Source organism: Procambarus clarkii, chromosome 1 (genome assembly GCF_040958095.1).
Source record: "Procambarus clarkii isolate CNS0578487 chromosome 1, FALCON_Pclarkii_2.0, whole genome shotgun sequence".
Classification (NCBI taxonomy): Eukaryota; Metazoa; Arthropoda; class Malacostraca; order Decapoda; family Cambaridae; genus Procambarus; species Procambarus clarkii.
The window spans coordinates 49,255,779-49,267,941 of NC_091150.1; the positions used below are offsets into that span (position 1 = coordinate 49,255,779).

Below are 12,163 nucleotides of genomic sequence, written 5' to 3' on the forward strand. Positions count from 1 at the left end.
CTATGACCTCCACTACGTCTACCCCATCTACGAGCTCCACTACATCTACAGCAACTACGACATTCACTACATCTTCAACAACTATGATCTCGACTCTTTCTACAACAACTACATCAACTACAACAACTACTACCTCTGCTACAACAACAACCTCGACCTCGACTACATCTACAACTACGACTGTCACTACATCAACAACAACTACCACCTCAACTACATCTACAACAACGATGACCTCCACTACGTCTACAACAATTACGACCTCGACTGCATCTACATCTACTACGACCTCGACTACATCTACAATAATTACGACCTCCACTACATCAACAACAACTACGACCTCAACAACATCTACAACAACCACCACCTCCACTGCATCAACAACTACGACCTCATCTACATCTACATCTACTACGACCTCAACTACATTTACAACAACTACAACTTCCACTCAATCTTCAACAACTACGAGTACAACATCAACTATTTCTACAACAACTACCACCTCATCTACATCTACAACGTCGACCTCCACTTCACCTGCAACAACTACGACCTCCACTACATCTACGACAACTACGACATCAACTACATCAACAATTACGAGCACAACTTCAACTACTACAACAACAGCGACCTCCAGTACAGCTACAACAACTACGACATCCACTACTTCTACAACTACGACCTCCACTACATCTGCCACAACTACGACATTAACTTCAACATCAACTACGACCTCTACTAAATCTACAACAACTACGACCTCTACTACATCTACAACAACGACGACTTCAACTTCAACTATTTCTATAATTACTACGACCTCCACTACTTCTACAATTACGACCTCCACTACATCTGCAACAACTCCGACCTCCACTACATCAACAACAACTACGACTTTCACTACATCTACAACAAGTACAACCTCCACTACATCCACAACAACTACGACCTCCACTATATCTTCAACAACTACGACCTCCACTACATCTGACACAACTACGATTTCCACTACATCTGCAACAACCACGACCTCCACTACATCCACAACAACTTCGAGTACAACATCAACTATTTCTACAACAACTACCACCTCATCTACATCTACAACTTCGACCTCATCTACATCAACAACTACGACCTCCACTACAACAACTACTAGTTCAACTTCAACTATTTCTACAACAACTACGACCTCATCTACATCTACAACAACTACGACCTCATCTACATCTATAACAACTACGACCTCATCTACATCAACAACTACGACCTCCACTACACCAACTACTAGTTCAACTTCAACTGTTTCTACAACAACTACGACCTCCACTCCATCTACAACAACTACGACATCCACTACATCCACAACAACAACGAGTACAACATCAACTATTTCAATAACAACTACGACCTCATCTGCATCTACAACTACTACGACCTACACTACATCTACAACAACTACAACCTCCACTCCATCTTCAACCACTACGAGTACAACATCAACTATTTCTTCCACAACTACGACCTCCACTACATCTACCCCATCTACGAGCTCCACTACATCTACAGTAACTACGACATTCACTACATCTTCAACAACTACGATCTCGACTCTTTCTACAACAACTACATCAACTACAACAACTACATTAACTACAACAACTACTACCTCTGCTACATCAACAACCTCGACCTCGACTACAACTACAACTACGACCTCCACTACATCAACAACAACTACCACCGCCACTACATCTACAACAACGATGACCTCCACTACGTCTACAACAATTACGACCTCGACTGCATCTACACCAACTACGACCTCGACTACATCTACAATAACTACGACCTCCACTACATCAACAACAACTACGACCTCAACAACATCTACAACAACGACCACCTCCACTGCATCAACAACTACGACCTCATCTACAACTACTACGACCTCAACTACATTTACAACAACTACAACCTCCACTCCATCTCCAACAACTACGAGTACAACATTAACTATTTCTACCACAACTACGACCTCCACTTCGCCTGCAACAACTACGACCTCCACTACATCTACGACAACTACGACATCCACTACATCAACAGTTACGAGTACAACTTCAACTATTACAACAACAACGACCTCCGGTACGGCTACAACTACAACTTCCACTACAACTGCAACAACTACGACATCCACTACTTCTACAACTACGACCTCCACTACATCTGCAACGACTACGACCTCCACTACTTCAACAACTACAAGTACATCAACAACAACAACTACAAGTACATCAACAACAACAACTACATCTTCTACATCAACAAGTTCCACAACAACGTAAATACATGACTCACGCAGCTATTCGATATGAAGTATAAAGGCATTCTCCTTTTGTACGATGAATGGTTCGAATAGATTAACAAAATGATGGTGGTGGTGATGTTTCTGTTGATGAATATAGCCTCAGTTGATTTTAGAATATACAAGTAATTTGTGTGTGTGTGTGTGTGTGTGTGCGTGTGTGTGTGTGTGTGTGTGTGTGTGTGTGTGTGTGTGTGTGTGTGTGTGTGTGTGTGTGTGTGTGTGTGTGTGTGTGTGTGTGTGTGTGTGTGTGTGTGTGCAAAATATATATATATATATATATATATATATATATATATATATATATATATATATATATATATATATATATATATATATATATATATATATATAAATATATATATATATATATATATATATATATATATATATATATATATATATATATATATATATATATATATATATATAAATATATATATATATATATATATATATATATATATATATATATATATATATATATATATATATATATATATATATATATATATATGTCGTACCTAATAGCCAGAACGCACTTATCAGCCTACTATGCAAGGCCTGATTTGCCTAATAAGCCAAGTTTTCCTGAATTAATATATTTTCTCTAATTTTTTTCTTATGAAATAATAAAGCTACCCATTTCATTATGTATGAGGTCAATTTTTTTTTATTGGAGTTAAAATTAACGTAGATATATGACCGAACCTAACCAACCCTACCTAATCTAACCTAACCTATCTTTATTGGTTAGGTTAGGTTAGGTAGAATAAAAAGTTAGGTTAGGTTAGGTTAGGTAGGTTAGGTTGCCGAAAAAGAATAATTCATGAAAACTTGGCTTATTAGGCAAATCGGGCCTTGCATAGTAGGCTGAGAAGTGCGTTCTGGCTACTAGGTACGACATATATATATATAAATATATATATATATATATATATATATATATATATATATATATATATATATATATATATATATATATATATATATATATATATATATATATATATAATTATTGTTTTACGTTCCTGAACACCACTGCACATATGCATACTACTGACTGACGCACCTAGCAGCACACTTGTTCTGGCTTAAATAAATTTTATAGATCTCGATTCATTCGTTTGTATGTACCACAAGTATCCAGGGCAAAGCTTAGCAAACGCCTCTAGGTAATCTGTTTTAATTTACTTTCACATACGTATTTCATGAAATTGGGTCTTCAACCAGGAATACTTATTCCAAAAACAGGGTCTCTATTACATTGGTTATAACGTTTTGTGAGCTTATATTTCTAGTTTCTTCAATACTACTCACATATTCGCTAACGTTGCACACATGACAGATGTCCTTCTGCTTTGTGACTCCTTTTATCACTTAACATGTGTTACCTGACGTAAACCATTACTTCATCTTGCACGATCTCAGCTGTCTCTTTGTCATCCGAAGAAATTCTATAACTCTTGTACTTTGCATCAGTGTTATTAGATTTATATAATTTTATATCCTTAACTTGCAAGATTTCTCATGATCTTTGAAGTCATTCACCTACATTAAGAATAAAATAGATTTCAGATCTGATCATTATACTAACCCAATTCTTAATGCTCTCCTATGATTATTCTCCATACTGTGAATATATTTTTCTAAACAGGTATTCTCTTACGCAGTTTAAACTCTTCGGAATTCCTGCCTGTCTTTTCAGTTCTTTAAATTACCATTGTTAAAATATTGACAGTCGTATTGTTTTTGTCATCGAGATCTTCAAGTTGTTTCTTAACTTGCCACTATATTATTTACAAATCACTCGGCTATTTGTTTTGTTAAGTCCTCGGCCCCTAATTCTTAACTATTACTCTGTTACGAATATCAAATACTGTATAACGGCTCATTATCTCAATCTGCGACTGAACTCACTTGATATTTATTCCTTTTACAAACAATACGAATTAGATTTTGCTATAAATGCTTAAAAATAAAAAATAGTTGGCTTATTGACAGCTAATATCATTTATAATTTATGGAAAATGTAAATAAATTAGTGTTGTCGTTTTATAGAATATGTTGCATCATCGTTACTGACACTAGATGACAAAAAGAAATAATTGGAGACCATATATTTACATTTCTCATTTAATCCTATATTAATTATATTATCTGGTCAGATTCATTCAGTAGTAGTTCTTTTGAGCAATACTAGAGTAATATCGTAGAAACGAAATAATCCGAAATGTGTACCCCGATTCTCGTTGTACACAAAGTGAAAGTTAACTTAAAAAATAAACTCATACAAATGAAAACACACACACACACACACATTATATATATATATATATATATATATATATATATATATATATATATATATATATATATATATATATATATATATATATATATATATATATATATATATTTTGGTAGCAGTCTTTCCTGTAGACATATTTTATTAAATATGACCGAAAAAGTAAGATTAATAATTCTAACACGAATTTTCTCAATCTTTCGTACATTATGCTTCACTGTTGGAGGTAAATCAAAAATCACTTCTCCAAAATTCATTTTTATTTCTAGTCTGACGCGACACGGGCGCGTTTCGTAAAACTTATTACATTTTCAAAGACTTCACAAATACACAACTGATTAGAACTTGCATTTCCCTGATTTTATATCTACATTTGAGTGAGGTGGGAAGGGTGATGTGGCATTACATTTGAGTGAGGTGGGAAGGATGATGTGGCATTAGAGGATATTAATAGGGTATTAAAAGTATCAACACAAGACAGAACACGAAACAATGGATATTGAATAGAAGTGTTTGTAGAAAGCCTATTGGTCCATATTTCTTGATGCTTCTATATTGGAGCGGAGTCTTGAGGTGGGTAGAATATAGTTGTGCAATAATTGGCTGTTGATTGCTGGTGTTGACTTCTTGATGTGTAGTGCCTCGCAAACGTCAAGCCGCCTGCTATCGCTGTATCTATCGATGATTTCTGTGTTGTTTACTAGGATTTCTCTGGCGATGGTTTGGTTATGGGAAGAGATTATATGTTCCTTAATGGAGCCCTGTTGTTTATGCATCGTTAAACGCCTAGAAAGAGATGTTGTTGTCTTGCCTATATACTGGGTTTTTTGGAGCTTACAGTCCCCAAGTGGGCATTTGAAGGCATAGACGACGTTAGTCTCTTTTAAAGCGTTCTGTTTCGTGTCTGGAGAGTTTCTCATGAGTAGGCTGGCCGTTTTTCTGGTTTTATAGTAAATCGTCAGTTGTATCCTCTGATTTTTGTCTGTAGGGATAACGTTTCTATTAACAATATCTTTCAGGACCCTTTCCTCTGTTTTATGAGCTGTGGAAAAGAAGTTCCTGTAAAACAGTCTAATAGGGGGAATAGGTGTTGTGTTAGTTGTCTCTTCGGAGGTTGCATGGCTTTTCACTTTCCTTCTTATGATGTCTTCGATGAAACCATTGGAGAAGCCGTTATTGACTAGAACCTGCCTTACCCTACAGAGTTCTTCGTCGACTTGCTTCCATTCTGAGCTGTGGCTGAGAGCACGGTCGACGTATGCGTTAACAACACTCCTCTTGTACCTGTCAGGGCAGTCACTGTTGGCATTTAGGCACATTCCTATGTTTGTTTCCTTTGTGTAGACTGCAGTGTGGAAACCTCCGCCCTTTTCCATGACTGTTACATCTAGAAAAGGCAGCTTCCCATCCTTTTCCGTCTCGTAAGTGAAACGCAGCACGGAACTCTGCTCAAATGCCTCCTTCAGCTCCTGCAGATGTCTGACATCAGGTACCTGTGTAAAAATGTCGTCAACATACCTGCAGTATATGGCCGGTTTCAAGTTCATGTCGACTAAGACTTTTTGCTCGATGGTACCCATGTAGAAGTTTGCAAACAGGACACCTAGGGGAGAACCCATAGCGACCCCATCTACTTGCTTATACATATGCCCATCCGGGCTCAAGAAGGGTGCCTCTTTAGTACAAGCTTGGAGTAGTTTCCTCAGAATACTTTCTGGCATGTCAAGAGGAGTACAGGCTGGATCACGATACACTCTGTCGGCTATCATTCCGATTGTCTCGTCCACAGGTACGTTGGTAAACAGCGATTCTACGTCCAACGAGGCTCTTATCCCTGTGGCCCGTGCGCCCCGCAGTAAGTCCACAAATTCCTTTGGAGACTTCAGGCTGAAGGCGCAAGGAACATAAGGAGTCAGCAGGCCGTTGAGTCGCTTTGCCAATCTGTACGTGGGTGTGGGTATCTGGCTAATGATTGGCCGAAGTGGGTTTCCAGGCTTGTGCGTCTTGACATTTCCATACGCATATCCAGGTTTATATTCCCCAATGATCTTTGGCAGGTAAGTTTTAAGTAGGTATGTAATAAGTTTTACGAAACGCGCCCGTGTCGCGTCAGACTAGAAATAAAAATGAATTTTGGAGAAGTGATTTTTGATTTACCTCCAACAGTGAAGCATAATGTACGAAAGATTGAGAAAATTCGTGTTAGAATTATATATATATATATATATATATATATATATATATATATATATATATATATATATATATATATATATATATATATATATATATATATATATATATATATATGGGGGGGGCAGTCAACGGCAAAGAGTGGACAGCGCCCGGCATTCATTGTCTTGTGGACAAGGGATCGATCCCTGGTGATGGTTAGGCTTCCAGCTCAACCGCTGCACGCCCATCACACACACACACACACACGCACACACACACACACACACACACACACAGGCTCTCAGAAACATTTTAACACAGTGTACCATAAGAGTCTGGAGCAAAAGTTGTAGAAACAGGCAGGAATAACAGGTAAGGTGCTCCAGTGGATAAGGGTGTACCTAAGAAGCAGTAAACAGTGAGTTACTGTGAGGGGAAGAAACCTCAGAGTGGCGAGATGTCAATATCAGGGGTCCAACAGGATTCTGTACCCCGACCCATGCTATATTTATTATATATAAACGATTTTATAGATAGTATACAATTGAAATATTTGCTGATGAGGAATATCCTTGCAAAAACTAAATAAAAAAAGTGATAAAGAAAGAGGAAGATATAGAGACAATAAGACCTCCTGGACAAACTGAGAAGAATGGCCTAGTAAATGTCTACTAGAGTTTAACTCAAGATAGTGAAAAGTAATGAAAACAGGTGAAGGGAGGACTAGACATAGACAAGGTACAATATGGGAGAAGAAATCCTTCAACAATCTGGTAGAGGGAAAAATCTATGGAATATCACATCGAAACTGTCCCCAGAAGATCATATGAAAAGGATTTCATCAGAGGCCTATGCTAGGTTAGCCAGCAAAAGAAACTTATGAATGGAACTATTCAGAACCTTGTCAGGTCTACATTTGTCAGCGCAACCTTGTCTGAACTACATTTATTAGCCCGGAGTATACGGATCCAGCCTAGAGCTTGCTGAACACTAGACAAAGTTAGAACACATTCGAAGTTATGCTACTAGAATAGTTCCAGAGCTAAGAACTGTGAGATACGAGGAAAGGCTACAGGAATTAAACCTCACGTCCCAGGAAGACAAAAGAGTTTCGGAAGATATGGTCTCCACCTACAAAATCCGCGCAGCAATTCACAGGGGCAAATGAAGACATAATATTTAGCCTAGGTGGAACGCGATCAAAGGAACACACAAGGAAACTCAGGAAACACTGTTTCATTATCAAAGTAGTTAACAAATAGCATGCACTTTAAAGAGGTGGGGTGGAGGTAGGCTCCATATACATTTTCAAATGTACATATTATTCTCCCCAATCGGCTCAAGAACAGGTACACCAGTTGATTGACGGTTGACAGACGGGACCAAAGAGCTGAAGCTCAACCCCCACAAGCACCACTAGGTGAGTATATGTAAACCAGTAATTACCCACACTCACACGTAAACATGTAAACACACACACAGACGTAAAAACACACGAACGTAACCCTGCATACATACATATACACAAATAAACACATATACAATCACACACCAATCATACAATTCCAAATTCCAGAGGTAAGTGAGGGAATAGCTAACCAGGAACCACTGGAAGAGTTTGAGATTACCAGTGGGGAAGTAAGGAAGTGTTTACTAGAGTTGGACGTGACGAAGGCTATAGGCCCAGATGGAATCTCCCCTTGGGTTCTAAAGGAAGGAGCAAGAGAACTGAGCCTACCACTCTCCATAGTGTATAACAAATCACTGGCAACAGGGGAACTGCCAGATATTTGGAAAGCAGCTAACGTAGTCCCGATATACAAGAAAGGGGATAGACAGGAGGCACTGAACTACAGGCCAGTGTCCCTAACCTGCATACCATGCAAGCTGATGGAGAAGATTGTGCGAAAAAAACTAGTGGAGCATCTGGAGCGAAGGAACTTTGTAACACAGCATCAACATGGGTTCAGGGATGGCAGGTCCTGCCTCACAGGGTTACTTGAATTCTACGACCAGGCAACAAAAATAAGGCAAGAAAGAGAAGGGTGGGCAGACTGCATATTTTTGGATTGTCAGAAAGCCTTTGATACAGTGCCACACAAGAGGCTAGTGCGAAAGTTGGAGATGCAGGCTGGAGTGAGAGGGAAGGTACTCCGGTGGATAGAGGAATACCTAAGCAACAGGAGACAACGAGTCTGTGTGAGGGGTGAAGTCTCAGATTGGCGAGACGTCACAAGTGGAGTCCCGCAGGGGTCAGTCCTCGGACCTATACTGTTTCTGGTATATGTAAATGATCTCCCAGAGGGTATAGATTCGTTCCTCTCAATGTTTGCCGACGATGCAAAAATTATGAGGAGGATTGAAACAGAGGATGATAGTAGGAGGCTACAAGATGACCTGGATAGACTGAGTGAATGGTCCAACAAATGGCTGTTGAAGTTCAACCCGAGTAAATGCAAAGTAATGAAACTAGGCAGTGGAAACAGGAGGCCAGGCACAGGATACAGAATAGGAGATGAAGTACTTAATGAAACAGACAGAGAGAAAGATCTAGGAGTTGATATCACACCAAACCTGTCTCCTGAAGCCCACATAAAGAGAATAACGTCTGCGGCATATGCGAGGCTGGCTAACATCAGAACGGCGTTCAGGAACCTGTGTAAGGAATCATTCAGAATCTTGTACACCACATATGTAAGACCAATCCTGGAGTATGCGGCCCCAGCATGGAGCCCGTACCTTGTCAAGCACAAGACGAAGCTGGAAAAAGTCCAAAGGTATGCTACTAGACTAGTCCCAGAACTAAGAGGCATGAGTTATGAGGAAAGGCTGCGGGAAATGCACCTCACGACACTGGAAGACAGAAGAGTAAGGGGGGACATGATCACAACCTACAAAATCCTCAGGGGAATCGACCGGGTAAACAAGGACGAACTTTTCAACACTGGTGGGACGCGAACAAGGGGACACAGGTGGAAGCTGAGTACCCAAATGAGCCACAGAGACGTTAGAAAGAACTTTTTCAGTGTCAGAGTAGTTAGCAAATGGAATGCATTAGGAAGTGATGTGGTGGAGGCTGACTCCATTCACAGTTTCAAATGTAGATATGATAGAGCCCAATAGGCTCAGGAATCTGTACACCAGTTGATTGACGGTTGAGAGGCGGGACCAAAGAGCCAGAGCTCAACCCCCGCAAGCACAATTAGGTGAGTACAATTAGGTGAGTACACCTGTTGATTGACAGTTGAGAGGCGGGACAAAAAAGCTATAGCTCAACCCCCCTCCCCCCTTCTCCCAAATTCAAGCAAACCTTGGTGAGTATATAAACATACAATCGCATAAATATAAATACACATATATATGCTTATACTCATATATGACTATACATACACTCGTACATTTATTTATTTATTTGTTTATACAATAGTTCTTACATTCGTGAACAGCCACTAGCATGCATAGCCATTCGGGCAAGTCCTTTATCGTATGTTCCTCGTAATACAACGCGCAAGGTCGTTTAACAACCAGGAACCCATTTTATTGTTGGGTAAACAGACGCTACAGTTAAGGATTGGCGCCCAGTAAATTCTCCCCGGCAAGGATACGAACCCAGGACAAAGCGCTCGCGAAACGAAAGTCGAGTGTCTTACCACTTCATCACGGCGACATGTCTACATACACATACAGAAATGTACGTACATACATGCATACATCTAGACACATCTGAGGGTTCTGGTAGCTGATTGGACAGCGTACCGCACACGTAATCCTGTGGTCCGGGTTCGGCTCCCGGACTAGGCAGAGACAAATGGTCAGAGTTTCTGTCACCCTAATGCGCCTATCACCTAGCAGCAAATAAGTAACTGGGAGTTAGACAGTTGTTACGGAGCTGCTTCCTGGGTGTGTGTTTGAGTGGGCGGGAGGAGGAATTAGTTAGTAGTTAGTAACAGTTGATTGATTGACAGTTGAGAGGCGGGCAGAAAGAGCAGAGCTCAACCCCTGCAAGCACAACTAGGTAAATACACAAATATCAATACATTCATACATACACAACAACAACACACAATAAAGGTTTCCTCCTGGATTTTCAGTAAGCTATTGTGGGGGAATTAATGACTCTCCACAAGTTGATGGGGATTAAACGAAACACCCAACCAGAAGCTTCTCTGGTTAAATTCTGAACACTTTCCGTTGCCTTTTTATTCGTAATACGGAAGTATCCCCCCTACTTTTATTGAACCCTCAGTCTCTCCCTACCGAGTAATTATCTGATCATTTATGATCATCTTCATTCTGAAGTGACTTATGTAGGAGTTATATTCACCTGTTAGGTTAGAATATGCATAATTTCATATTCCTTCATAGCCTGAAGAACAAATTTCCTTATGACATGCACAGTTACGTCTATGAATTCATTCTTCCCTTTTATGTTTCAGAAGAACTTTCTTATCTCACATGTCCATTGCTTCTATATTCTAATATTGCCCTGGAACAAAAGATCTTATCTAATCTAGGTATAGAAAAACCAGTATTTAATGCTTCAATGCATTAAATGTTATTTCAGTGTTATATATGGACCATATATTCGAAACCACAACAGTCTGGGTGAACACCATGTCCAACCTGTTTGGTCGTTCCCACTGTTATGGAACTCGTTTTCTATGTTACATGCTGAGTCATAAAGTATCTTTTTGTCTTGGAATTCTGTCAGATTAGTCTTTAAAGTCTCAGACGCTTCATACGGGTTCCTCAGATACCTCCTCTCTTTCACCGTCATTAAAGTTACATTTATTAGCAGTTTTCTAAATACTCTGTATCTGCTTTAGTTTGTATCTTTATATTTTACCTTTTACTATTACCTTTAACTGTTGAAACTTTTGAAACAATTATTCGCTGAAGTTACTTACCAAACAGATTTAGACGAAGTGTTGCACTTACTCAAAAAATAATTAAATTCTTTAAATTAATATTCATATTTTCAGTAATGAATGATATATCAATTATCCAATAATTTAATAGTAATTACTTAAAACATTTTCTTTACATTTTAGAGTAACGTTAATTTGTTCATATCTGTTTTACCTTCAGGGTTTCAACAACACCAACGACTTCTACAACAACTACGACCGCCACCACATCTGCAACAACTACGACCTCATCAACATCTACACCAACTACGACCTCATCAACATCAACAACTACGACCTCCACTACACCAACTACTAGTTCAACTTCAACTATTTCAACAACAACTACGACCTCATCTGCATCTACAACTACTACGACCTCCACTCCAT

General features: G+C 39.1%; 1 protein-coding gene across 1 annotated transcript; it reads left to right on the forward strand.

Annotated features, from left to right (window-relative positions):
- The first annotated feature begins 2 nt into the window (after positions 1-2).
- Positions 3-12,146, forward strand: LOC138363327 (probable serine/threonine-protein kinase clkA). Its single transcript, XM_069322351.1, has 5 exons — positions 3-16; positions 52-704; positions 929-1,068; positions 1,304-2,359; positions 11,955-12,146. Exons 1-5 carry the CDS (start codon positions 3-5, stop codon positions 12,090-12,092), a joined length of 2,001 nt encoding a protein of 666 aa, XP_069178452.1. The 3' UTR covers positions 12,093-12,146.
- Positions 12,147-12,163: the final 17 nt, after the last annotated feature.

Coding starts and splice junctions, on each gene's coding strand:
- LOC138363327 (XM_069322351.1), top strand. Junction 705..928: donor CTACGACCTCCACTACATCT/GCCACAACTACG, acceptor ATCTACAACAAG/TACAACCTCCACTACATCCA. Junction 1,069..1,303: donor TACATCCACAACAACTTCGA/GTACAACATCAA, acceptor ACCAACTACTAG/TTCAACTTCAACTGTTTCTA.